The sequence below is a fragment of the Rosa rugosa genome, chromosome 4 (assembly GCF_958449725.1).
Source record: "Rosa rugosa chromosome 4, drRosRugo1.1, whole genome shotgun sequence".
Lineage (NCBI taxonomy): Eukaryota > Viridiplantae > Streptophyta > Magnoliopsida > Rosales > Rosaceae > Rosa > Rosa rugosa.
This window is the reverse complement of record NC_084823.1, coordinates 46,197,485-46,225,400: the sequence shown is the minus strand read 5'-3', so window position 1 is coordinate 46,225,400 and position 27,916 is coordinate 46,197,485. Positions and strand designations below refer to the sequence as shown.

At 39.1% G+C, this 27,916-nt stretch overlaps 2 protein-coding genes and 1 long non-coding RNA gene across 5 annotated transcripts; all 3 read left to right on the top strand.

Moving 5' to 3' along the window:
* The first annotated feature begins 1,622 nt into the window (after window positions 1-1,622).
* On the top strand, window positions 1,623-3,981 carry LOC133707387 (uncharacterized). 2 transcript variants are annotated; one of them, XR_009845092.1, is made up of 4 exons: window positions 1,623-2,285; window positions 2,399-2,504; window positions 3,486-3,574; window positions 3,727-3,981. It is a non-coding gene; the product is annotated as an uncharacterized LOC133707387 (long non-coding RNA). The 2 variants fall into 2 exon arrangements; XR_009845091.1 differs by having other exon boundaries at window positions 1,624-2,285; window positions 2,373-2,504.
* Window positions 3,982-14,105: 10,124 nt separating this feature from the next.
* Window positions 14,106-19,574, top strand: LOC133707382 (uncharacterized). 2 transcript variants are annotated; one of them, XM_062132950.1, is made up of 16 exons: window positions 14,106-14,808; window positions 14,905-15,026; window positions 15,117-15,205; window positions 15,299-15,334; window positions 15,534-15,627; window positions 15,722-15,764; window positions 15,867-15,949; window positions 16,267-16,331; window positions 16,459-16,955; window positions 17,035-17,122; window positions 17,211-17,396; window positions 17,523-18,088; window positions 18,254-18,392; window positions 18,489-18,557; window positions 18,654-18,812; window positions 19,027-19,574. In XM_062132950.1, the coding sequence occupies exons 1-16, from the start codon at window positions 14,591-14,593 to the stop codon at window positions 19,138-19,140; spliced, it is 2,568 nt and encodes an 855-aa protein (XP_061988934.1). In that variant the 5' UTR covers window positions 14,106-14,590; the 3' UTR covers window positions 19,141-19,574. The 2 variants fall into 2 exon arrangements, with proteins under 2 accessions (XP_061988934.1, XP_061988933.1); XM_062132949.1 differs by having other exon boundaries at window positions 14,107-14,808; window positions 15,867-15,967; window positions 19,027-19,573.
* Window positions 19,575-25,335: 5,761 nt separating this feature from the next.
* On the top strand, window positions 25,336-26,812 carry LOC133742510 (F-box protein SKIP1-like). The gene is made up of 2 exons (XM_062170197.1): window positions 25,336-25,596; window positions 26,364-26,812. Exons 1-2 carry the CDS (start codon window positions 25,568-25,570, stop codon window positions 26,686-26,688), a joined length of 354 nt encoding a protein of 117 aa, XP_062026181.1. The 5' UTR covers window positions 25,336-25,567; the 3' UTR covers window positions 26,689-26,812.
* The last annotated feature ends 1,104 nt before the right edge of the window (window positions 26,813-27,916 follow it).

Here is a 27,916-nt window from a genome sequence, read left to right as displayed (position 1 = left end):
GTGATATTACCGCTTATGTGCAATCATTACATTGAGTCTACCAGCTGCTATGGAGAATGGACGCGTACAAATTCAGATTTTTCGGGGAATTCTTACCGACATTTCCTACCAGTTTTTGGGTTGATTGAGGTATCAATCTTCCTCCTTTTCCTCGACATTTACGTTTTTGAACAAATGCATGCATTATGATTTCAGATGATGGTGCATGAAAATGCTACTATAGCAGTCCTTTCGATGCAAGTTCATCTTCGAAAATGGGAATTCTGTTCTCTTCTAGAATTGCTTCTGTCAGCAACTTTGATGGCCGATAACTATGAGTTTGAACCTTCATACCAGTACAACTCCTTCATGAAAGTTTCTCGGAATTGCGTCTACTATGCTGTGTTAGGAATTGACGATAATCCAACGGTTAGATTATTCTCAATCAAGGTAAAACCATGCACTGTTCAAGGAAAATCCTGGACTGGTATATATACATATATATAGTTGCAATTTTGATACTAATTCAAATTCTACGACCTCTTTCCTTCAAGTTCAGTTTCTCTTTGTTATGGGACATGTTCCACCTTGTCATTGAGTTCTTTTGATGGAGTCTCTACTCTGTCTTTGAGCCTGTGATCACAACATTTATAATTGGTAAGTTAAACCAAACTGATTGGGTTTCTCCTTGCTATGAAGTCTCGGCAATAAAAGAAGTGCTTGCTTCCTAGAATCTTGGCATGATATGTTTCGTGCATGGGAAGGTATACCCATGTGATGGGCTGAATTCTTCTTTAGCGTGCTTTTTCAAAGCGATTGTTTTTGGAGACAGAAATTTCTTGTGAAAAAATTGCAAACCATTTCATGGGGGCCATTACCCAAATATTGGAATATCTTGATGGATTGAAAGATTAAATGGCAAATTTGTTTTCTCTCATCAGTTATTTGGACGAGTGGTATCATACCCTCTTTCCGGTATCCTCTTCTCTACACGAGTGATGGCCCGACCGGCCGGCGGATCCCCATCAATACTTTTATAGAGAAGGTATGAATCAACGGATATGGATGGCACCCGAATAAATAAACTTGAAGTGATGGACTGATGGAGAGACTTGTAGCACCACCACAAGACCTCTTTGGAGTTACGACGATATGACACTTTCTAGCCATGTTAGTCTGAATTTCGAGGGCGAAATTCTTTTAAGGGGGGTAGAATGTAGACCCCGTGAAATTCCGAACATCACTTTTTGACGGAATAATTTTTCGTGACCTTTGTTTGACCAAAGAATTTTGGAAATAGTTTGGGCTTGGGCCTTGGGCCCAAGAATAGTGTAAGGTTAGAGTCCAAAATTTACTTTGGACACCCAACATACGGGTATGCTAGTGAACCTAGCCCAATAAGTTAGTTAACCTTTGACCCGAACATCTCCCTTGATCCAATATGGTCCTTGTAGCTCATAATGACATCTTTGCATAATTTTGAAATATACTTGTGCGTGCGTTTACGATTTTCTTATTTTACCTTTCTTAATAATTGGCGAAATTTCTGCTCGCCTTACCCGAAGCTTACTCGTCAAGCATCTCACCGACTTTCAAAAGCACAATTTATTTACTCCTTAAGTTTTTCAAACTCGAGCAAAACTCCGACAAAACTTGCCTTGCCATTTTTTCTATCTAAAAATAAGTTTTGTGAGACCCGATCCTTATTTAGCATTGTCAACACTTTAATTTGAGTTTTCTTGTATTTACTTATTTTACTTTTATTTTCCCCATCATTTTGGGTTTTTACCACCTTATTCTTTTACCCCAAATTTATCTGCCCAAAGCTGAGCCTTCTCCTTCACACGCAAAACTCAGCTTTTCCTCTTTCCTTGTTCACGTCAGAGTTGGACAGAGAGAAAGGGAGCCTCGTTCAGCTCTTCCCCTCCACGTTTCCATCATGCAAAGGGCAACTCCTCCAAGAACATCATCTCAGACCTTCAAAAGAGAGAACCCAGGCCATAAATCGTCATTCACCCTTCTCTTCTCACCTTTCCTCTCGTCCCTGGACACATCAGTCCGTTTACGAGCCTCGAAACACCTAGTTCGAGATCTCCGATCAGAAAACGTTCTTCATCAAAGTTGTTCGCCTATGTCTCCTCTATCTAGCCTCCAAATTTCAGCTCCATCGGAATTTATTTGAGACCTGTACAGCCCTCGAAGCGGAAGCTGTTCCGGAGCAAGCCTGTTCCGGATTTCTGCTTAAACTTCCTCTCTTGCTCTACCCGAATCCCCAACACCTTGCTTGAGACTGATACCAACAGTTGGTAAGATTCTTAAGCCATCAAGTTCTCCTTTGTTTCCTCGATTTTAGACTCAATACGTTCAAAACACCTCATTTACATATTGAGCAGTCTCTGTTTCACTTTGCATGTTCGAGATTGAGCAAACTTCTTGGCCTGTGGCTGGACTCGATCCAATCAGCTCCTTCAGCTCTCTTTCCTGTTGAAATCCTCAAGAGAAGCTCACCTTTTGATTAGTCTTTGGTGAGTATCATCTTTTCCATAAAACTCTGTATTTTTGGTTGTTGTTACAAACTCTTGCAGATTACAACTTGTCACTATTGTTGTTGGAACCTTGTTGTTTTAGCTAAGAACCTTTCATTCTTTCTGATGTGTTGGGTGTATGCTAAACCATGGTTATCTTGAACATTGAAGTCATGCTTGATTCAAAAGTTTATTTGTGTTACTGTTGTCCAAACACCATGTCTTCAAAACATCATGTTAGTGAGCTACAAGACCTTCCCCTTATAGTATTGAAGGGTGACTGAGACTTTAAGCCTTTAGAAGCTTTAGATACTTTTTGTAGGTGTCTTAGAGTCTACTTAACCAGCCATTTTGGGTACCAAACGAGCTTTACACAAAAGAACCAGTTTCTGCAGATTTTCAGTTTTCAGTAAAATCTGACCCAGTTGTATTCATTTCAAAACTGGAGCTAAACCGTTGAGAATTTGGGGTCAGTTTCTTCTAGAGAAATATATTAGACAAATATATGAACGTTCCAGAATTTGAATCACCCCAAAATCATTTTTCTGGAATTAGTTATGCAATTTTGAAATAGGGGGACAGAAGCTTATATTTCTGGAAAGAATCTGCACATTGTTTTACTTCAGCCTTTAAAACCTTTACTCTTTGTTTGGTTTCACTTGAAATTCAATAGCCATTTCAATCGTACTGAGTTGGTTGACAAGCCATCCTTCTTTCAAAATTTCTCAAGAATTTACCTCAAGTATTTTGAACAATTCCGTGACCCTTGACAGCTCCTTTAAAACTCTGTTTTCGGTTTTCAGCAACCTGTCTTTTAAAAAGTGTTCTTACCCCCTCTTCCTAACAACAAACCCCTTATTAGAACCCAAATGGTCTGGTTATTAGCTAGTCAATTAGGTTAAAGGAAAGGTTCTCTTTGGAGAGTATTGCGTGTGAATAGCTAGCCTAGTTTATCGTTATTAATGCCGCTTATTGATCTAGGCTTGACATCGTGGTGGAATCTTGTGAAGTGGTGGTTGCTACAAGGTTGCATTGAGGCCAAGTGCTGCAAGAGAAAGCTCGAGTTCCAGGTAGGGGATGCCTTTAACTCTATCTATGCTTTTCTTGCATATACTATGTTTTATATGAGGCCTCTTGCATGGTTTTTGGAAATTATCTGTTTTACAATTGAAATGGTTTGCGTGGATTGAATTGATGTGTTGGCAATTGATGGGGATGTAAGGAGAGGTCAGTTCCTCCTTGAGCCACCGGTGGTGGGCAGTGTGCACCATGCCCTTGTTATCTCCCCTTTGTCTCTAGCCTTGTGATTAATGAATTCCGGAAAGTGATTGGCTAGATGGACGGTTGTGATGGAAGTGTGAAAGATGATCAATTGCCGTGGGATTGTAGTTACGTGGTGACGATCACGTGGAAGCGCAAACCGGTTTTATCTACTTCTTTTATTCAAAACAATAACTCATGTTTTTAAACTTAGATATGGGGGCGGGCATGGGCAATGACTGGATGTAGGAGCCTAACCCCTACTTTAGTTTGTTTTGCAGGCTGTTGTTGTTGAAGCTTGGGCACGGAGGATAATCCTTGGAGGACACAATTTGTTTTACTCTATTTAAAGTTTATTTCCTTTCGGCTTGCTTAATTTCACTAAAGTTTTGTAACATTATGTATGGTTGATGATGTGTGTGATTGCTTACCACCAAAGTGGAACCCTAGGGTTAGAACCTCCATTTGAATTTAGGTCCTAGTGGGCTAGACCTAGAAGACTCACATAAATTACCATTTAATGAACTTAATGCAAACTTGGGGCTATGACTAAAAATTGACATAGGTTCTAAAACTCAACTCAACACCACCTTCCTTTCCTCTTATTCGCCTAGTTCGTAATCTTGTGATTACGAGCCAAGCCCACTATACAAGCCCAAGAATTTCGGGCTTATAGATTTCTTGTTTTCCAACCTAAAGGCCTTGTCTCTTTGAGGAATTCTAGGCCCAAAACACTTACTCCAAGTGTTGCGGGTGTAGGGTTCCTTGGGGAGGCGGCGCTGTGGTAATCCGGTCTCCGGGTCGCCACACCTACCAAGAGGTGGTAGGGATTTATTGTACATAAAATACACATAAACGTTAAATAAACTACTGAAAATAAATAAACTATATACCCAGCCCACCAGCAAAGGCCCATCAAGGCAACACAGGCCCACAACCCAAACAACCCACCACTCTCCACCGCAAGCCGCACCATGGGAAGCACCATCACCGTCGACCAACCCTGCTGGCGAACCATGGTCGGTACCAGTGGCCGGACCACTTGATCATTGAGCCCTTCCGCCTCCGAAACACAGCGACATTGTCCAAGCAGTCCTTCCACCGCAAGCGTGCATACGTGAAGAACCACCACCGTTGGGACTGGATTACAGACTATTGCACCCCCACAACCGGAACTGAATTGCAGCCTAGAACGCCGTCACCGGTCTCCAGGCTTCCATGAATGCGGTGGAATGTAGATCCAACCAACGAAAGTCGGAAGCAGCAGTTGTAAATGGTTTCGTATAATACAGCAAGTCCTCCCTCGTTCTGCCCCGCTCCGGCCTCGAAACCGCCTTGGACCTTGACTGGTGGACTGAGATTCTATACCTACCCGTCCAACGACGACGTCAGGAAGACGTGCCGCCGGATGGAACATGGGAACACGACGGTTCGACGCCTGTTCAAAACTGAAACTGTTTTTCGTCTTCTCCTTGATAACCGCTGCAGAGCGCTTTCAGAAGTCACAGTGGGCATATTAAAGTTGGGATTTTTAAGTTTAGTTAGATTTCCACCTCTTCTTGTGTTGTAGTATATTTACAATGGGAATTCCTATATTACGATCTAATGCAACTCGACTCAGGGAGAGGGGTGAACAGTATATTGTCTTGGGGGTAAATTAGGAATCCGAGGGGAACAAAATACAAACAAAAATATTGGGTGTGTATCTATCATATAGTAAGTGCAAATAAAATTTCCCTTTTTATTCTGATATACATGATTATATATAGTTATTTGTGCAACCCAAATCTTGATTTTGTGACCAACATAAACATGCATTTAAGAAATTTACTTTTACATAAATTCGACGATAATATTATTAAATTTTGGATAATATTCAACAAAAAGTAGTGAATATATCCTACTATGGAGTACTAAACTTCAAAAACATCAATCGTTAAATCAGTTTAACGTATGAGCCATTCTGCAAATAGTAATTTACCTACAGAGAGCTCACTGAGCGAGCTAGGCTGTATGCGATTGGAGAATGTAAACTGGTTTTTATATTTTTATGACAATATAGAGCGAAGTCACCACCTATAAGCACCATCTTCGATGACACCATGAATAGTTTGCACCAATCTCAAGCTAGCTAACTGCTACTTGCACTATGCTCGATCTGTTCTCTTATGTTATATGTCACGTGCAACACAGCAGCCAGCGTTTTCTTTTATGCTGCTGGTACTGATTCCCATATATAGAATCTGCATGCTTTCAACATCGATCTCTATCTATTTCGGGAGAAACAACACCCAATTATGGAAAAACAAAGTTGTAGAGGGCTTTCCGCCCTTGCCCTTTGTGGCTAACCAAAAAACAAGATCAGCCAGCCTACTTGCTTCTGGGCATACTAGTTGCACGCACAGACAGAGACAGTCGCAAACCCCAACAAGATCGAATATTCATTCGCCATTCTAAGATTAGCTCATCAATCATCATGCATGCATTGTCTTTCGCCCGATTCACAAGGAAGAGCCCTATACTTATGTTCATGTACCTGCATCAACTTTACGAAACTAGTGCGTGCATTAGTAGGAGAGTCGTTAAAATTACTGTTTGCGGTATATTCCACGCACATAATCAATTAATCTAATAGCTTTTGTTGGACATACTTTTGTAATTTCAAAAGTTTATCAATCACCATTGTTTGAATTAAAGTAGTGAATATATTTAGCCGATATAAGCTATATCAAGTGGCAAGGGGTTGATTTTTATTTGGTTTTCATCTTTTTGTTTCATAGGTCACTTTGGTGGAAGATTGATCTCTGTTTGGCATACTTTTTACGTGGAAGATGTTTGGATGGTCACATCACTAGTTATATTGTTAGAAGATTGCCCTTTAGTGGTCGGTCACACTATCGATAACTTAGGTGGAAGATTGTTCTCTTTTTGACGTAAGATGTACGAGGAATCTGCTTGGTAGGTCATACCACCGGTTGCTTTGATAGAAGATTGCCCTTTTATGGTCGGTCATACTATTAGCAAATTTTCACATAGCACGGTTTACACCCGATGCGTCATCAGATGCATTTTTGCATCCAATCGTATCTTTGTTAGGTTTTATGTTCATTGTTTTATTTTCGTACTTTTCATTTATGATGTAGTTTCTACATTTGACTTTTGTAATCTTTCTTATTATTAATGGAGTTGACATTTATTCTAAAAAAAAAAAAAAAAGTGGCAAGGGGTAGAATAATAATTAGGATGTGGAAGGGTAAGTCTGAGACTCGATTTGTCTTAAAGATGCTTTACATATAGAAATTTCTTGAACAAGTATGGATTATTGTAAAGGGGTTTTTATCCATTTACACCATTTTTAGAGATTTTTTTCCCACTTACCCCATTAAGTTTTTTTAATTCTCTCTTACCCAATACACTCTAAGGGAGTCTTCCCTAATACCCCATTAAGATTTTTTTTTTGTTTTTAATTTTTTTTTAATACCATTTTACCCCTCACCCCTTTGTTACTTAGAGAGAGAGATAGAGAAAATGCAAGAGAGAGAAACCATAGGAGACTTCGCCGGAGCCCGGTCCCACCCGCCGGAGTCCGGTCACCGGCCGCCGGAATCCGGTCACCGTCGCCGGATTCCGGTCACCGGCTGCCACCCACCGGAATTTGCTGAAAATCTCACCGGAAAGTTTTTTTTGCCCCCAATAGACATCTATTGCCCCCCAATAGACGACTATCAGCCTTGTATTGCCCCCAGTAGACCTCTATTGCCCCCCAATAGACGACTATCAGCCATGTTGCCCCTCAATATACGTCTATTGCCCCCCAATAGATGTCTATTGTCCCCTAATAGAACTTTCGGTTGCCAGAATATGAACTAATCTCCCTAAATTTAGACAAATAAAACTTTGTTTAAGAAAAAAAACGAAGAAATTATATCAATTTAAAAACGTCTATTGCCCCCCAATAGGCGCCTATTGCTCCCCAATAGAATTCTTTTTCTTCATTTTTCTTTCTTTCCGGGCCTTCTGCCTCCATTTTGCCAAATAAAAGAAGAAGAAAAGAACATATTGTATAAAGTAAACAAGACCAAATTAGATGATGAAATTTTTTTCAAAGCTCTGCATGTGTAGAAATTGTATAAAACTTTTTCTTTTTTCTTTTTTCTTTCTGCCTACACTTTACTAAAAAAAAAAAAAATTATTTGGCCACCCAAAGAAATACTCTGGGCACCATATCGGAGCAAACCGAGAAATCCTCTGCACCGGTCGGACGTTGGGTGTTGCTGAGGGATCCAAGCTCGGCCTCTGTAGCACTGTTGCAGGATAATAATGGCCTGAATCAGAGACCATGGTAGAGAGAGGATGTGAAGGTGAGACTAGGACTGAGGTTGAAGACCACCGAAAATCGTCAGATCCCCTTCTTGATTTCCCTCTCCAACGAGCTCAGCTCCGACAAGGCCCAGTCGACGCCGACATTCTGCTCCCCACTCAATTCGCCGCCTCCGACTCCTCGCAGAGGTGTACGGCGCTTGACCCCAAGCTCAATTACCGCCCAGTGATCGGTATTCTCAGCCATGCCGGTGACGGCGCCTCCGGTCGGCTCAGTAAAGTCGCGCGAAGCATCTGGATTTGGAGGCTCTCGTCGTCGCCGTCGCTATCGCCGGTGAGAACGCCGTCGATGAAGACTCCGACGAAGAAGCGAGCTGCGACTGCGACTGCGCTCTGGCCGGAGGTGGATGCGTCGGAGTAGGATGAGGGGGTAGGCGAGTAGGGGAAGCGGTCAGGCTTGCTCCGAGCATCGGAGCTGGAGTTGCAGTGGCGTCCGTACGACGGAGTTCGTCTCATTTGATTTGGGGGGGGAGAGAGAGAGAGAGAGAGAGAGAGAAAGAGAGAGAGAGAGAGAGAGAGAGAGATCGGAGGAGGAGAGAGATAGAGTGGTCGTGGATGTAATTAATTAATTGATTTAAGGGCAAAATGGTCATTTGGTGTTAAATTAGGTAGGTGGGAATACAAATCTGTTGGTGGGGTAAATGAGATAATTTTTGCTCATTTTGGGGCTATGGGTCAAGGACCCTATTGTAAAGTTTTAGGTTTAGGTAGGCAAATAACATAATTCTATATAGAAACAGATCAAGTAAAAAGTTACTATACGTACGATTGTTTAGAGCATTTATTACAAGAAAATTTAAATCGAAATAAGTCGCAATGATATATGCATTACGTAAAAGTATAAATTTACGTGTACATGATACAATAGATGTTATAAAATTAATGTAGAATTCTCTACATATATATTCGTTGACAACTTAGAAGTTCCTAGTAGCAGATGTCTTAACTTGTTCTTGTTTTGCACAATTCCAGCCTCTACATATATTCAGCGCAATAACGAATGTCTCATGCATATGGAACTGTCGCATGTGCCCTATGGATGGGAAGTTGGGAACCCAGATCACATCCAACAGAGTAATCTGAATTCATCGGGGCCGTCTAACGTCACCGAGTATTTGAACCCATACCGAGGCGGGTCCCGTCGATGAAGAGTGGAGATAGGTGTCCTAATCGAAGAGGCGCAGGTGCAGTTACCGGAGAGATCCAAAGGCACTCAGAGGCCTGCAGAGCTGGTGATATTGAAGCTTATCCTCTGCCGTCTTCCCATTTGGGCACATCAGGCTGCAACAACACTACTCGTCATTTTTCGATGTTCGTAAACTACTTGCACTCAACTAGCTAGCAACATGTAGAGACTGCAGACACCACCGAATGAATTCTCATGATGATAACAAAAACAGAGAACTGGTCAGAATAAAGCGCCAAGCCACTAGCTATGCTATTTTATACTAAAAACAGAAGAAGAAAAGATTAATATAATTTTTTTTTTAAATTTTTTTTTTTTTATAAAATAAGACTATAATAAGAAATTAAGTACTTTAAGAATTTGAGGATTTAAGGGGGAAACTTTAGTCAGAGGCGTTTTTACCCTAAGACTTTTCTCTAAAAAACCAGGAGCCGCAGCAAGTCGTCCGTCAGGTTTGGATGCCCGGTCCGACGGCACGCCCTTGTGGCGGCGTCGTCGGACGGGCTAGAAGGGACCCTGTGTCCGGTGTTACTGGGTTCGGTCGAGATTTTGGTTGCAGGATGAGGACGTTGCTGTCCCGGGCGGTTGGCACGGTTGACGGCGAAGGCCTGAGGCAGGGTGATGACTGGAAGGATGGGTCGACGTCGTCTTGCCCTCGGGTGGAACGCGAACGACCTGGTGGTTGTGACTTGCTGGCGTGTGTCCGGAGATCCACGGGTTCAGATCGGATTTGAGGTGATGGAGATGGCCGGGTGAGGAAAGCCACTGGGTTCAGATCGGATCGGGTTAACCCGACTTGGTTTGGGCGTTTTGTTTCCCAGTTGAGGATGAGCGGCGAGGCTAGATGGCTCGAGGAAGGTGGCGGTGGCGTTGCTGCCGGAGTTGGGACGGCATGGGAGGCGCTGGCAGGACGGAGGCGTTGTGATCTCTGCACCCATTTTCGATTTGGGCCTGGTGGACTTTGGGTCTGGGCTTTGTCCCTTGACCCAATTATATTTTCTATTTTGTCTTATTTTCATTTACTTTTAATTAGCTATGGCTCTTGGCCAGCAATAATTCCCTATCTCTTTTGGGTAGGGCGATATGGGCTTTGTCCCGGTATGCACACTCAGTGTGCCTTGTCTGCTCTAGGTTGGCGGCGCGTTATTTGCTTCGTTAAATGGGCGCTGCCACCTAGTGGTAGGGTGAGACTAAGTGTCGTCGGATTTACTTTTCGGCGGCAACATAAGAGGAAAGCTGTCCTAAAGCTGGTAATTATGCTATGTTGTAATCGGGTTACATATCGAGTTATCTTTCCGCTATGTCACTGCTACGTTAAAGCAAATGGAGTAGCTAATTGTGCACTATTTGCTAGTTGGTGCTTGTTAGAATACAAGTTTCCTGTACAGATTTCTGATATTATTTAGGAAAATACTCTAGATGCTTATTGTGATCAGGGGTTTAGGCTCAATGTCCCCCCTTGTATTCGACGGTTTCATTAATCAAGGCTTGAGGGCAGCCGCACCAGCCCTTTATTCAAAAAAAAAAAAAAAATAATAAATAAATAAATACAAGGCATAATTATCAAATTACTACTCTAATATTTTTTAAGCTAATTTGCTACCCTATCGACCAAAAAAAAATAATTTGCTACCTTAGGTTTTATTTTAGTCAAATTACTACTCCAAATCGCCATCGCCTCCAACTCAAAACCAGACAGGAACAACCCACTAGAAGGCCAATAATGCTCGTCAATGGCGCAGCCAGACTTTTTTGCTGACCCAAAACCAGATAGGAACGACCGACTAGAAGGCCATAGAGAAAATTGTCTCTGCCACAACCTATAGTGCACACGACCCTAAAGCTAAAACCTAACACAACTGAAACAACAGCTAATACCACAACCAAACCTTGGTAGCGACTTATTACCAACAAAACAACTTAAAAAAATAACAACATTAAAAATAAAAAAAATAAAAAACAAGATTAATATAATTTGATAATCAAAATTATTTTATTTTGTTTTTATTATTTTCCTTTTTCAATGCAATAAGAATATAAAAATATGTTAAGTAATTACCTGAGATAATTCACTTTTTTCTCAAAAAAAAAAAAAGAGATAATTTTTTTTTTTGAGGTAAAGATGAAATTGTATTAATGAATTATACGATTACAATCGTACTGTAAGGCATCCAGAACATACTCTAGAGCTTGAGAAAACCATTCCATATGAATGTCAGAATCAAAACCAAATCCTACTAGTTTATGAGCAACATGATTAGCGGTCCTATAAGTATGATGAACAACTATAGAAAGCAAATCACCTAGCAATTCTTGAATTTCTTCCACAATGATTCCCAAAGTAGAGAAGTCATGATCCTCTGCAGTCACAGCCTTCACAGCCTTTAAGCAATCACTCATTATAGCAACATTAGACACACCCAGCGCCTGAATAAGCTCCAGCCCAGATTTAATAGCAAGCAACTCAGCATGGTAGGCAGAGGACACATAAGTCACTCTATAAGCAAAGCCTGCAATGAACTCACCCTTCTCATTACGCAGAACACCGCCAATGCCTCCATGTTGTAGAGAAGAAACATAAGCACCATCAACATTCATGCACAATAAGCCACTCATGGGAGGGGACCAATGTACTCTAGCTTTCGTCCTCCTATCGGTTACCATAGTCGTATCCCTATTAGCCTGAAGGAACTCTTCATACCAAGCCATAGTACAAGCAACAATTGTAGAAGCGTTTTTAGCATTATCATTCCACAATTTATCATTCCTATTCTTCCAAAGACCCCATAAAAGCATCAACAGCTTACAAAAATTTTCAGAGGAAAGAGTAGATGCTTGCTCAAGTAACCATTCCTTAAAAATAAAAGAATGAATAATGGGGACCTGAATGGAAAAAGGAGGAGCAGTAAGGATTCCTGCACAGTAGGGCACCCACATAACACATGTCCAACACTCTCAAACTGGTGACGACAAAGCAGGCACCCCATATCACCAGTATAACCCTTCTTACTCAAACTCTCTCTAGTTGGTAACACATTATGGCAAGCTCGCCAGATACATATAGAGACCTTCCCAGGGATCTTAGCTTTCCAAAGTGACTTCTAGAGAATACTAAAAGGATCACCAAGAGAGGAGGAAGCAAAGACATCCCCCATCACCACCTCCCGAGCTACATAGTAGGCAGTTTACTTAGAATTACACCATAATATACTATATATATATATATATATATATATATATATATATATATATATATACAGCCCTTCTTCGCTGCGGACGTCCGCACTTTTTGCTTAGGTGCGGATTTCCGGTTTGTACCCACTTTCCGATCACATTTTTACATCTTAACCGTTCAGTAGTTTTTAGGTCATAATGTATAGATCACCTCTGCAAAATTTCAGCCAATTTGGTGATCAGTAAGGCATTCAAAACTGCAAATTACAACAATATATACGAACGGTTCCGGTTCGACAGATTCGGTTCGTTCGTGTAAATTGCAGTTTTGGATGCCTTAACGATCACCAAATTGGCTGAAATTTTGCAGAGGTGATCTATACATTAGGACCTAAAAACTGAACGGTTAAGATGTGAATGTGTGATCGAAAAGTGGGGAAAAACACAAAATCCTTACGTTTTTGCTTAGGTGCGGATATCCGCACCTATATCCGCACCTGAGCAAGGTTATATATATATATATATATATAAGTCCTTCTAGTAAATGATCTCTTTTTTTGGCCATTTTAAGGGATCACTCATTAGACCCACTTTTCGACCACATATTCACATCTTAAGTGTGAATATATTATTTTTAAGTGTGATCACAGGAATCTCACAACATTTTGTAGTAGTTGATCTAATACAGCACTGTATATTAGATTAATTTTCTTAAATGTTGTGTTCATAAACATTATTTATCATAGAAGGTGAGATGTAAGTGGTGCTCTAAAAGGTAATTCATAGCATTACTCATTTGTATGTGACAGATTGACATCTAACTTCATAATCGATATTCATTCTCTTAAAAACTTACGTAGAGTTCGAAATGTCAAACGAATTTAGTTATCTATAGGCTACATGTACTAGATAAATGGACGATTTATTATGTGACTATGATCTGGACTATAAATTTAAATTTTGCCTGTTATTTTGTTGAATTCTTTTTTCTTTTCCAAAAAAGGAAAAGAAGAAGACAAAATTACACAAATTCTACTAAAACTTGACTCATTCGACACTTTAACCACTAACTTTGATTTAGTCACTCATTTTTTAATATATCACTTCAATCATTCGATTTTGATACCGTATTTCATTCTAGTCATTCTGTAAATTTGGTCGGTTAAAGAAATATTCACTATTTGGATGATATTTTAGTTAATATGCTGAAAGAAAAAGTTTGTTCTTTATTTCTTTATCTCCACACACTCATATTCTTCTTTTATAAGACACTGATAAGTTTGATCAAGTTTCAAACTCAATTATGCTAGATCGAAAATACCCTCAAATTTAATTGTGTCTATAAATTTGACAAAAATAACTAGAGTGAAATGCAAAATTTAAAATATTAAAGACCAAATATCAAATGCGTTATAATTTAGTGACAATTTATGTAATCATCGCGAGAGAGAAAGATAAGTGAGCGTCAAAGAGGTTTCAAATCCCAAGGACCTTTGTGCAATAATAAACTGTCAAACCGATACCCAATCCCTCCAAAACTCGACACGTAAAACAGTGACACACACCCCCTCTCTCTTTAAAAATCTCACACACACCAACAGTCTTCCCCTGCAAAAGCGGGAACCAACTTCCTCACCACCACTCTCTCTCCGCCGCCATACACCATCTTTTCCCGGCGATCCACTTCTTTCGCCCCATCCCTGAACTCACATCACACACCCTTCCACACACAAAAACACAAAACATCAGAGGTTGAGAAAAATTCGCATAACATATTTCCGGCTTTCTTCAGTTCTCTGTCTGAAACCAGACAAAATATTGCGAGATTGGTTTTTGTTGAAAAAGAAAAAAACAGAAACTGAATTTTATCCTTTCTTCCACGTTGTTGTGTAGCACTGAACACTCAAGGATCAAAGCTTTTATAGTCTCCGATCATTTTGTGAGTACTCTGTATTCTCAAGGTGTTACAGGTTAAGTTTAGCTGTAAATTTTTGGTTCTTGTGGCGACAAAACGCTTCTGTATGGATCAGATTGTTTGCTTTGTTTGAAAAGACAAGAGTGCTGAAGAATACAGAGGGAGGGGAATATGGAGCAGAAAGGTATACTGCTGTCGGCGTTGGGTGTGGGGATGGGGGTCGGAGTCGGTCTTGGGCTTGCTTCGGGTCAGACGATGAGCAAATGGGCCGGAAACGAGGGCTTGTCTAACGGCATAACTCCAGATAGGGTGGAGCAGGAGATGCTACGACAGATCGTTGATGGCAGAGACAGCAAGGTCACCTTCGACCAATTCCCTTATTACCTCAAGTAAGTATCAATTTCCTATTTGGTTTGATCTGTGTTGTTAATTCTTCTTATTTCTTGTTGTAACTTTTATTTTTTTATGAATGAATTGATTTACAGTGAACAGACTCGAGTGTTGTTAACGAGTGCGGCCTATGTCCATCTGAAGAGGGCTGAGGTTTCTAAGTACACCCGGAATCTTTCTCCGGCGAGTCGGGCTATTTTGCTCTCGGGGCCTGCTGGTTTGTAATCCATAACACTATAATCCCTGTAACATTCTCATGGTTGTTAATTCTTATCATTGTTTCTTCTTTCGTGGGTAAATCTTGAAGAACTCTACCAACAACTGCTTGCCAAGGCTTTAGCCCATTACTTCCAAGCCAAGTTGCTGCTCTTAGATGTAACAGATTTTTCATTAAAGGTGAGTATAAGAAGCCTTATATAGTATATACAGATTTTTATATATGTGTTCTGTTTCCTGTCCTACTAATGTTTATAATGTTGTTTTGTACAGATTCAGAGCAAATATGGTACTGGCAATAAAGCATCTGTAAGCTTTCCTCAGATCATTTGAAGTATATTCTTGTGTAAAAATTGTGAAATTAATTAGAATGATATAAAGGTGTTTCAGTAATATTTTCTACCTCCTGTGGTTGTGTAAAGTTTTACTTGTGTTTCCAAGTTTGCATTGGGTCACACGTTTAACTTGCTGAAGTTTACGGACTTTTATATCAAATCATGTTTTGTAGGCTTTTAAAAGGTCCACTTCGGAGATGACACTAGATCGGCTCTCTGGTCTATTTGGATCATTTTCAATTTTTCCTCAAAAGGAGGAACCCAAAGGTTTTATTCTATGATGTTTACACCATTTTCGCTTTGCATACTATTCTATGATTCTTTACCTGGGTAAAACACTCACCATGATATCTGCTTGTAGGCACATTACGAAGGCAAAGCAGCGGTGTGGATTTAGGATCCAGGTATTTGGAGGGGAAATTTTTGATTGGTTAACAGGGAAATATGTTAGTTTTTAACTTAGTTTAGATAAGTTTTCTGACTATGACTTAATCCTGTATCTGCAGGGGACTAGAAGGTTCTAAAAATGCTCCAAAGCTTCGTAGAAATGCTTCTGCTGCAGCTAATATCAGTAACCTTGCTTCTCAGGGTACTCCTTCAAATCCAGGTTCTTTCCTCTCACATGTATTAAAAAATAATCAGTAGGACTGTAGGAGTAAGTTGCAAGTTAAAGAATTGAGAGACAGAACAGGAAGTTAATACTACTGATCCGAAATATACTTCATAGGACAGGCCATCTAAAACAAGGCAGTTACATTTTTAGATGTACAAGTCTGAATTTCAATTTGTTGTATGCATTAATTAAAATCATGCCATCTGATGCACTTTTTCATGATGAAAAGACATGCAGTTTGAAGTTTCATTTGTTCTTCTGTGCGATTCTGATGAACCCTTCTGCATTTTTAGCTTCTCTTAAGCGCACAAGCAGCTGGTCTTTTGATGAAAGACTTTTCATACAGTCCCTGTACAAGGTAATTGGTGGTGCTTTTTGGTCCTTTATTGCGATTTTTAGCAGTCAACAACGTGCCATATATTTCCCCATAAGTCTCTAAAATGTTTCTCCATCATGATATTGATTGCTGAACGTTATACTTTTAGGTCTTGGTTTATGTTTCAAAAACCACTCCCATTGTGCTGTATCTGAGGGACATCGACAACATCTTATCTAGATCTCAAAGGATATATAACTTGTTCCAGAAAATGTTGGACAAATTATCCGGAGCTGTGCTGATCCTTGGTTCCCGAATTGTGGATTTGGATAATGACTACAGAGATGTTGATGACAGGCTTACCGCACTTTTCCCTTACAACATCGAGATCAGACCTCCTGAAAATGAGTCACATCTTGTTAGCTGGAAGACTCAACTAGAGGAAGATATGAAGATGATTCAGGTTCAGGATAACAAAAACCACATTATGGAAGTCCTTTCAGCTAATGATCTCGACTGTGATGATCTAGGTTCAATTTGCATTGCCGACACAATGGATCTCAGTCACTATATAGAAGAGATTGTGGTATCAGCTGTTTCTTATCATTTAATGAATAACAGAGATCCTGAATATAGAAATGGAAAACTTGTGATTTCATCCAAGAGGTGAGGTTATTTTCTTTCCAATAATAGTATCACAATTTATGTGCCTTCTGTGTTCTTACTTGACTTTTTTGTAAACCAGTTTGTCTCATGGATTAAGTATATTCCAAGAGGGAAAGTTCGGTGGCAAAGCTACAATGAAGCTGGAAGTACAGGCCGAATTTTCCAAGGTATAATGTAGTTGTGTTTGTATACCTCTATAACTCGAGGAAAACAGTACTGGTTTAATCACTCCTTATTCTTTTCTGTTAATTGTAGGAATCTGGAAAGGAAGGGGCTGCTGGTGCGAATCCGGAAACAAAAGTGGAAAGCACTGCTCCTGAGAAAAAAAGTGGAGCAGAGACGGTAGCTTCATTGGTAAAACCAGAACCTTTAACCACAAAAACAGAATCTTCTGCACCAAAAACAGATGCTGACAATCCAGTCCCAGCTTTTAAAGCTCCTGTAAGTAACCATTCTTCCTTTAACTTTTCACTATTGTGCCTAAAGTTATTTGATAAAACACTCCTTTCTCATTCAGCATACTGAGAAAGGTTATATATGTTTTGGTGTCATGAACATTCTTAACAGGAAGTTCCCGATAATGAATTTGAGAAGCGAATAAGACCAGAGGTTATACCAGCCGATGAGATTGGTGTAACATTTTCTGATATCGGTGCCCTGGAGGAGATTAAAGAATCCCTTCAAGAATTAGTAATGCTCCCACTGCGGAGACCAGATCTTTTCAATGGAGGCCTTTTAAAGCCTTGTAGAGGTATATTGCTATTTGGTCCACCTGGTAGTGGGAAGACTATGCTGGCAAAGGCCATTGCTAGGGAGGCTGGAGCTAGCTTCATCAATGTATCCATGTCTACCATTACTTCCAAATGGTTTGGTGAAGATGAGAAAAATGTCCGAGCTTTGTTCACACTAGCATCCAAAGTCTCTCCAACTATCATCTTTGTGGATGAAGTTGACAGCATGCTTGGGCAGAGAACCCGAGTCGGAGAGCATGAAGCCATGCGAAAGATAAAGAATGAATTTATGACTCATTGGGATGGTCTCATGACTAAACAAGGGGAGCGGATCCTTGTCCTTGCTGCAACCAACAGGCCATTTGACCTTGATGAAGCAATTATTAGGCGTTTTGAACGGAGGTACAAATCATATATGATATATTCTGTTGATTGATAGTATCAGTGTAGTAGCAATTCTGTAGTAAATGTTGGTGGGACTTTTGATACATATTGATATTTTAAAAAATTGGTAACATAATAATTTCTGAAATAATTTTGCTAATGACAAAGCTGTGTGGAAAACAGAATATTGGTTGGGCTACCAACTGCAGAGAACAGAGAAATGATCATGAGGACTCTGCTGTCAAAAGAGAAGGTGGATGACCAGCTAGATTTCAAGGAGCTTGCAACTATGACTGAAGGATATAGTGGAAGTGATCTTAAGGTCAGAGAATTAGATTACATATTTGGTTGTCTGGTGGTCCAATGCATACTTAATTGGGTCTGAATTAGAATTGACTGTGACATCATTTTTGAACAGAATTTGTGCACCACAGCTGCCTATCGGCCTGTTAGGGAGTTAATACAGGCAGAGAGACAAAAGGATTTGGTAAGATGATCTATTTCTAAGGAAGTTTGGATCACAAATGTTTGGATCGAGGACGGCAACTTTTATTCAATCATCAATGTTTGTTCTTGACTGTAGGAGAAAAAGAAGAGAGCTGCAGAAAGACAAAATCAACAAGATGCTTCTGAAGAACGAAATCCAGAAGCCGTCTCGGATACAAAAGAAGAACAGAAAGAGGCAAGAGTGATCACCCTCAGACCCCTTAATATGGAAGACTTCCGGCAGGCAAAGAATCAAGTACGTTTACTCTCTTACTTCATATGTGCCAGTATTTTGAGCTTAATAGTACTCGCAAGAGTTTTCTCTTCAATGTGGAACCGGACACTTCCTCCCTCCCCAGTGCTCATCCCACCAGACATATGTTCAGTTCTCTCTCTCTCTCTTGGCATTCTTGTATCCACTTGGCTGATTCAGTATCATCGCTAATTCCTGTTATATATTCGGAATGCAGGTTGCAGCTAGCTTTGCAGCTGAGGGAGCTAGTATGAATGAATTGAAGCAGTGGAATGACCTATATGGGGAAGGGGGGTCGAGAAAGAAGGAGCAGTTATCTTATTTCCTATGAGACTGGTGATAGAACCTATACATTTCCACTTTGGAGTATGTCAAAATCTTTCTTGTATGTATTACCTTCATTTCAGTTCCATTCAGTAGAAACAACAGCCCACTCTGGAAGATCGATGAATGAGATTGAATTTGAAGCATGGAGGTTGTATTAGTTATTTAGTAATTAGAAGGTAACAATCTTGTATCGACTTGCTTGCTGTATTCTGAGAAAACTGTATAACTTTATCCCTTGTCCGGATTACTGTTTTAAGAACTTTTAGTAACAGCTATATTCAGATGTGTAGTACTACTAGGCGAAGTGCCTCGAGAGCTTTTAGATATCTAACCATGTACAGCTTTCTTTTTTCTGTTTCTTCAAATCCTCCAGAGCGCTGGAGGACATGTCATTTATATTCAAACATCAGATCTGAGAATTTTATAGGTTTCAAAAATGTACTCAATTTATTGTAGGGTTCTAGTCTTGCAGAAGCATTTCACACAAAAGCATTTCCATGCAAAATTTTTATTGAATAAACGACTTTGAAGTTGAGAACTGCTAGTACTTCCCTAAGTAATGTGATTTATAATCACCACTAAATTAACAGAGTGATTACTTTTGCACGTACAATACATGCTTGTCTAATGCCTTCCTTTACTTTTTTTTTTTTGAGAGAATGCCTTCCATTACTTAATCAGTGACCTAATTATAATGGGGTAAATTAAATTATTAAATTAATAATGATCAATCTAGAAAAAAAGTACAAGTACTTTATTTGTCTTGTCTACAGTGGCCCTTCTCACACACACTAACTTTTCTTAGCATCTTCGCAGTGACTGCACGACGCATACTCCTGTATTTCCATCATTGCCTTGTCGTAATGTCCAAACTAAACCTGGTCCTCCTATATATTTCTCATTAGTCATTACAAACCAGAATTTGGTGTTTGTTTGCAAAAAGTTATGGCCGAGTTAGTCGCAGGGGCTGGTTTAGGAACAGTGTTCACCATGCTCTACGATGTGGTTAAGGAAGGCTTAGTAGTGGGCAAGTTTATGCAGTTTAAACCCCTCCTCGGAGCTCTCAAATCCACCTTAGACTCCATTCAACCACTCATCATCCAACAGATAGGAGAACACAACCTGAAACTGGGTCTCCCAAACGATGAAATACAAAATCTCGAGAAACAAATGAGGGAGGCGGAAAAGCTTGTTCTCAAGCTCTCCAAGCTTCGCATGTGGAACCGCATCAAGTCTCGTTACACAGACCAACTTGTGGAGTTGGATGGAACTCTGAAACGGCTCTTGAAACAGGTGTTGATGCAGCAAGCGAGGGACGTTAAGGAGAACTTGATGGTGGCAAAGGAAACTGCGCAACAACTTGTTGAGATGCAAGAGTTCAATGAGAGACTGCTGAAGGAACGCACGCTGCAGCAGGAAGAAGCGAGAGATCTGCAGGACAAGTTTGTTTCGGCACTCCAAAACAACGCTAAACAGCTTGTTCAATTGCAAGGAGTGATAGAAGAAATGATGAAGCAGCAGGAAGCAAGGGAAGTCACTGATGCCGGAACAGGTAACTTTTTCTTGGAAAAATATACACACACACACATCCTATCCAGAGCTTTTAGAGTTTATGGTCACTTTTCGGTCACATATCCACATTTCGACCGTTCAGTTTTTAGGTACTAATGTATAGATCATCTCTGCAAAATTTCAGCCAAATTGATGGTCGTTAAGGTTGATAACTGTCTTAAAGCTAGTACGGTTTATGTTGGACAGATTCAGTTCGTGCATTGGTTTAAGCGAGTTAGATACCTTAAAGATCATCAATTTGGCTGAAATTTTGTAGAGATGATCTATACATTAGTACTTAAAAACTGAACGGTTGAGATGTGGATATGAGATCAAAAAGTGACCTTAAACTCTAACCTCACACTTTAATTTCAGAGCGAGGCCTCGCTCTCTCTCTCTCTCTCTCTCTCTCTCTATATATATATATATATATATATATATATATATATATATAGCTTCTAAAATTCACGAGTTTAGAAAAGAATGTTACACTTCAGTGAAATGTGTTGGAAATAACATTAATTTAGAATTATGTTGAGAGTTATGGTGAAAATAATGGTGAGAGTTAGTGACTTTATAGGTTATGGGAGTTAGGAAGGTTTAAGGTTATTGTAATGGTCTAATACTTATGTCTGTTGTAATTGTCATACTTATGGCAATGTCTAGTAAAGGCCTATATAAGTAGGCTAGTTTAGCTGAGTAAGGTGTAGATCGAGGAGTATTTTGTAGAAGTTTTATCAGAGTGAATTCCTTTATCAGCTATTTTGAGTGTCTCCTTCATATCTTTCTCTAGGAGCTCTGTATATGTCTTCGGAATGTACATCTCCCATATTATGTGTCAGTCATGCATCATATCTCCTTACTCCAAATTAATTTTTCTTATTTTACGCTTCCGCTGTTATCCAACAAAATGTATTAATATACATATGTTACTACTATGTAGTAATTAATTATCGTATGTTAATTACTGCATTAATATTGCAATAAAATTCTTATGATGCGAGAGATATATTGCAAGTTTTCATTTTATCATTTCGTAATATTACCAAAGTATATACCATGTTTCTCTATATTTTTAATTGCACTTTCTATTAGCTGGTTAACCATGAAAAAAAATCGATGTGTGTCATACACTATTCCAAAATTTCCATGGAACAGTAAGTCTCTTTGTCAGATATGATTTTTGCTTTCTTGACTTGGAAGTTTCCTAAAGTGAGTCAACAAGTAAACGATCAATGAAATCAATATGAATTGCTTAAGCATTCTGATTTTGGTGGAGCAGGGTATGATCTAGAGAAACTATTCAATGTGTTATACGAAAGCGTTCAGCGGCTGATGGTCGAGCACGTCACATATAAACCCATGCTCCAGAGCATCGAATGTGCCCTTGACTCCTTACAACCACTGGTCAAGGTGACAAAGAAACCTAGTGGGCTGTTGTTGGATCGCTTGAAGGAGGACCTGGAAGTTCTGAGAATACAAATGCAAAACGGCATGGAGCTATTACGCAAGTGCCCAAAGATAGGGACATGGAACATCTACAAAAGGTTCAAACACGCCAACAAGCTTATTCAATGGGAAGAATCTCTACGAAGACAGATAGATATATTGTACTTACGTACAATGGGGCGTCCAATTACAGTTTAAGGCCTAAGCAACAATTACTAATAAGTCTTGCTAAATTGAAAACGGAACTAATTACTATTGAAATAGTTTGCTACTTCCGTGGGAGTGTGAGCCATAGGTGTTGCCAAATCTCAACAAGAAGGAAAAGAAGGCTTTTCCGGATGATAAACGTACAAGAACTTTTGTATCGGCTAGTTGTATTTTGACAATTTTCACGGTAAATAAATAGCATCTTTTAGTCACAGTCATATAAGTTTGTCAAACCACATAAATCTTGTGAGCACTATTTTTCATCGTTTATGCTTTATATGTGGGTTAAAAACTTTTTTTTTTGAACGAAAATAGGTCAGCCCTTTCATTAAATTCAGCAAGCAGTACAAGAACGAAACACCCCAATGGGGTCGACAGAAAGCAATCGTTCCTTAGAACCTCATGAAACCCTATTCTAGAAGAATAACATCCCAAAAAATCCCGAGTACACCCACCTTTTAGGAAATCCACGCACCTTTATTCTAACAAAAACCAAGAAACCTCAAAGCAGACATAAAAGGGAAACAACTAAGGCTCTGGTTTTTGCGACCCAAACAAAAATTAAATTAAACTATTAGTAGAAAGTGACATAGCACCTTCCACATTACCCTCTGCAGTAGCAGCCTCCACAATCGGCACAGTCTCGCCCTTCACCTTGAAAAGGGGAAACAAAACCAAGCATAGAACAAATAAAATGTCACTTTGCTGATGGGCCGAGAAGCACCACACCCACCAACACAACTCAGAACAACCCACCAGGAACCCTAGCCCAAAAAAACAAGCCCACATGGAAGCCCAAGCCACCCACCAAGACCAACCTCCATCGTCCACAGCTTTCGTCCAGTTGCCGGCGAAGAATTCACCGCCGTCGCCAACGCGATCTGCTCCACCAACAACCGGAAACCAGAGCTCCTCAATCTGGCAGCCAAAGGACGATTCAACCATCACATCAACCAAGCGTAGATCGGTCACCTGATCCGGCCAGGCCCATCCAACCCCGGCACCTCGTCAACGTTGCAGCGAACCACCACGTCTAACATCAGTGCGAACATTGCGATCATCCACCATTTCCTTCGATCTAGAAATAGCAAACTCTGTCTTGAAACCCCAACAACTGTCATCCAAATCAACCCCGACCATATCCGCCCTACGACGACACCCAACCACAGCAAAGAGACCAGCTTGAGAACTCCGATCCGAAACCCAGTCGTTTCGATCTGATACAGGCCAACTCAGATCCACGCTGTCAAAGCTCGGTCTCAGAGAAGCCACCAGAACACCATAACAGCCGTCCCAGCCAACAACCGCTGGGAACCAAATCCAAGGCGGCACTCCTAGCAACAGTACGAAAGCAATAGTTAAGAAACAATAACCAATCAGCCACAAGGCTAGCAATGGCCATGGCCATCGAAGTTTGGAAATTTTGAAAATTTTGTCGAAGGTGGGAGGCCGACGATAACCCTAGCAGAGCGCTAGGTCAGACTAATATGTGGGTTAAAAACTTCAATCACTAAGTACCAAATACATCTCTTATTAATTACATTAGATTCATAACCAAATCTAATCTATTAAAGCATCTATAGCAGGCTCTCCATTTTGACTATTTAGCTATTTTGAAGAGCATATTTAGTTTTTTTTTATCTATTTTAACAACTGCACCAGACACTTAAGTGGCTATCCATTATAACTTTTAGCTATCTCGCTCCTAAATATAGAGAGCGAGATGAGACTCTTTATAATTTAAAATATTGATTTTGAGTTATTTTATGTAATTTATAAATATATTTAAACTATTTAATCTTCATTTAAAAATAATTTAAATTCAAAACTAGCTAAAATAGAAATCACTGATAAAACATATTTTAAAAGTGACTAGCCAAAATAACTTTTTAGATACATTAGCTAAAATTTGACTAAAATATAGCTAGCATTGTTAAAGATGCTCTTAGACCATCTTTAGCAGACTCTCTATCTTAGCTTCTTAGTTATTTTGAAGAACATATTTAGCTTTTTATTGATTTTAGCAGCTGCACCAGACTCCTAAGAGCACCTTTAGCAATGTTAGCCATTTTAAAGTCAAATTTTAGCTAAAGTAGCTAAAAGGTCATTTTAGCTAGCCATTTTAGAATTACGTTTGCATTAATGCTCTCTATTTTAGTTAGTTTTGAATTTATTTTATTTTTTAAATGAAGATTAAATAGTTTAAATGTATTTATAAATTACATAAAATAACTTAAAAGGAATGTTTTAAATTATAGAGAATCTCATCTCGCAGTGGCTCTCCATTTTTAATTGTTAGCTATCTTGATAGAGAGCGAGGCAGACTCTATTATTTTTGTTAGTTCAATATATTTTTTAAGGTTGTTTAATGTAATTTATAAATTCATTTAAATTATTTTTTCTTTATCTATTAAATAATATAAGTTCAAAATTAGCTAAAATAGAGAGAAGTAATCGATATAGACATATTTTAAAAGTGGCTAGCTAAAATAGCTTTTTAGTTACTTTTGCTAAAATTTGACCAAAATAAGCTAGTTTTGCTAGAGCTCTATAACACTTTTTTTTTTGTTCCTTAGCTATTTTGAAGAGCATGTTTAATTTTTTTATCCATTTTAACAATTGCATTAGACTCCTAATAAGTGACTCTCCATTTTAACTTTTATCTATCTGGCTCCATTTCAATACTTTCTCCACTGGTGTTGGCATTGTGATGTGTTGCTGAGAAATGTTGTAGCTAATTATTGTGACAAGGGAAAAAAAAAGGACTCGGCTTCTCTACTAGAATTCATTTTGCTATAATCTGCTTGGATAACATTGTGAGCTTGCCACGTCAGCGTGGTTCAATCTAAGGGCCATTAAACTGACAACACAGAAAGCCCATAGACTTCACTAACGATCTGAAATAGTACTTTAACGTCAACACTGAATCGAACAAGATCTCTATCCCTCGACTCCTCTCATCTCCCTCTCTCTCTTCGCCCAATTTCCTCCTTCCCCTCACCATCTAGTAATGAACTGAATCGAACACAATCTCTCGACTCCTCACATCTCTCTCTCTCTCTTCACCCAATTTCCTCCTTCCCCTCACCATCTTGTGTTATGTTTTTCGTTGAATCAAATTGATTTGGGTGTATTTCAATTTATTGGATTTGGGCGTGTTTTGTTGGGAGGTTGTAGGAATGAATTCTAAATTGTTTTGTTGATGCAATGGATCGAATTTGAAGATGACTACTTTGTTGATGCGTTTTCTGAGGTCTATTATGATTACCCTTTTGTTTGGTCTGCATATTGTTAGTATTTTCCATCTCTATTAAGCATTTTATCATCTGGGTTGGTCTGTTTTGAGGGAGTTTCATTGTTGATTGATGGGTTGAGTGTGGAAAAAATAATGCATTTGTATGCCCTGATCTTTGATTTGGAGTAGGAGGGTACCACTGGTGTGAAGTAGAGGAAAGAGTGGAAATTTCTAAGGATTTGGTATAGCATTGATGTTGTAATTTTACCAATTTCGAAACTTTTAGTCACACTAAGAGAGAAAATGTTGAAGTTGGTATGTAAGTTATGGAGCTAATGTTATTCATCTTCACCTTCAAGTTATGAAGCTAATGTTATCTTGCATTTATTTATTCGTGTTTGATTCATTTTGGTTTTGGTTTGGATTTTCTATGGAAGTTTGGATTTTTGTGGAAAAGGAATGAGGAATTGAAAAGTGGGAAGGTTTTGGTTGTGGGTTTTTATTGTCGTGGTGTGGTGTGGGGATTAGCAGGGTGATTATTAAAACTTGTTTTTTGGGAATGAATTTTTGTTCTTGATTGATGTATGGTGAGCTGAAAGGTTTATATGTTTAGTTTTTGTTTGGAAAAATTAGATTTTTGAGGCCTGGAAGTGAGTAGTTTATGTTTTTCTTTATTGGTACATTTCAAATGTTGTTTGTTAAGTTCAACTTTTCATGGACTGTTGTGGGTAATTGGAGTTAGATATATGCCAATGTGATATGTGCTTGTAATTGTATTTTTCTAGGTTCCCAAACCTTGAGGTTCTTTTGATCAAGTGCTGCCCGAATGTGACTGATGCATCCATCGCTGACATAGCGTTTCGGTGCACCATGATTAAGGAACTTGACATCAGCTATTACCATAAAATATCTCCAGAGGCTCTGGTGTTGATTGGGAAGAATTGCCCTAATCTCACAATTGTTAAATGGAATGCATTAGATCCTTCTGAACACGCTGGGATTGTTCCTGAGGAGTATTTAAAAACTTGCCCTCAAGATGGAAATTCAGAAGTTGATGCAATTGGCAAATTAGAGCACAACATGTTGGTTAGGATATGGAAGTGGAGCTGATGATGTTAACTAATAGTAGCTTTTTTATTGTTGAAGGCTGTTGGGTTTTTTTGAAGGTGTAAACTTTTACTTTTGGCCATGACTCCAATTTGGAGTGAATTAATATGAAAAGTTTCTATGTATGAAGAAATTCTGCCGGGTATTATTTACATGAATGAGAATTTCATTTTTTATCTTAACTTTGGCAAATGACCAGCCATGTTATTCAAAGTTCTGAAGCTTCTTTAAGTAAAGTAACTAGCTTTGTCAATAGGTGTACCAAAGAAGCAGGTTTGAAGAACAAAAATGCTTGTTTTAAGTGATTGCCTCCTTGTTAAGCTACTGAATATGAATCAAATTGAAACTCAAAAGTTTGTTTCCAAAACTCCCATATATACACAACAAATTGAGCAGAAAGTGGCAAACTGATGGGAAAGACTCATATTGTGGTGATGAATGATTGGCCTCTGATGCTATTTGAACTCAACATTGGAGCATGCCTATTATTTATGCAACTAAAGCTTTTCATTGAATTGAAGTATGGTTTAACTAGTTGTATTAAAGTGCAATCTATGCTTCAATTTTCTATTCTTTAAGTCATTATCTTGGTACAAGGAAGCCAATGATGGCATCATAGTAACTTCTTATTCAGTTTGCTATCTATACACTATGCTTCACAACTCCAGGTCGTTTGCCAAGTTAAGAAAAAAAATGAAATTCTCATTCATGTAAACAATATTCTGCAGAATTTCATTAATAATTCACTCCAAATTGGAGTCCTGCACAATATCTTCATACATTGAAACTTAACAATTCATTCCAAATTGGAGTCATAGGTCAAAAGTAATTAACATGACCATCTGAGCATCCTAAACAAATTTTCACTTCTCATATAGATCTCTTGACAAAGCAATTCTTAAGTAATTAACATGGCCATTTTGGCAAGCCTTTGAACTTGAAGCCTCTCTGCTTGTTCGAGCCTCTCTGCCGGTGTCATATGATCAAATACTCCAGCCTTTCCTACGTTATCACCATCATTCTCAAATTGATTTATTGCATCTCCACCTTACCACCTATCAAACACCCTTTCCCTAACTAATAGTCCCCAGCTCTATGCCTCCACTTGTATTTCATAATTGAACCTGCATCAAATAAAAAGGATCGATTGATCAGTTGGTGGGATGGGGCAAAAAGGAACCACTGATGGTCTATTGTAAAGTTCAGGGCTTCAAAGATGCATTCTTCCAGT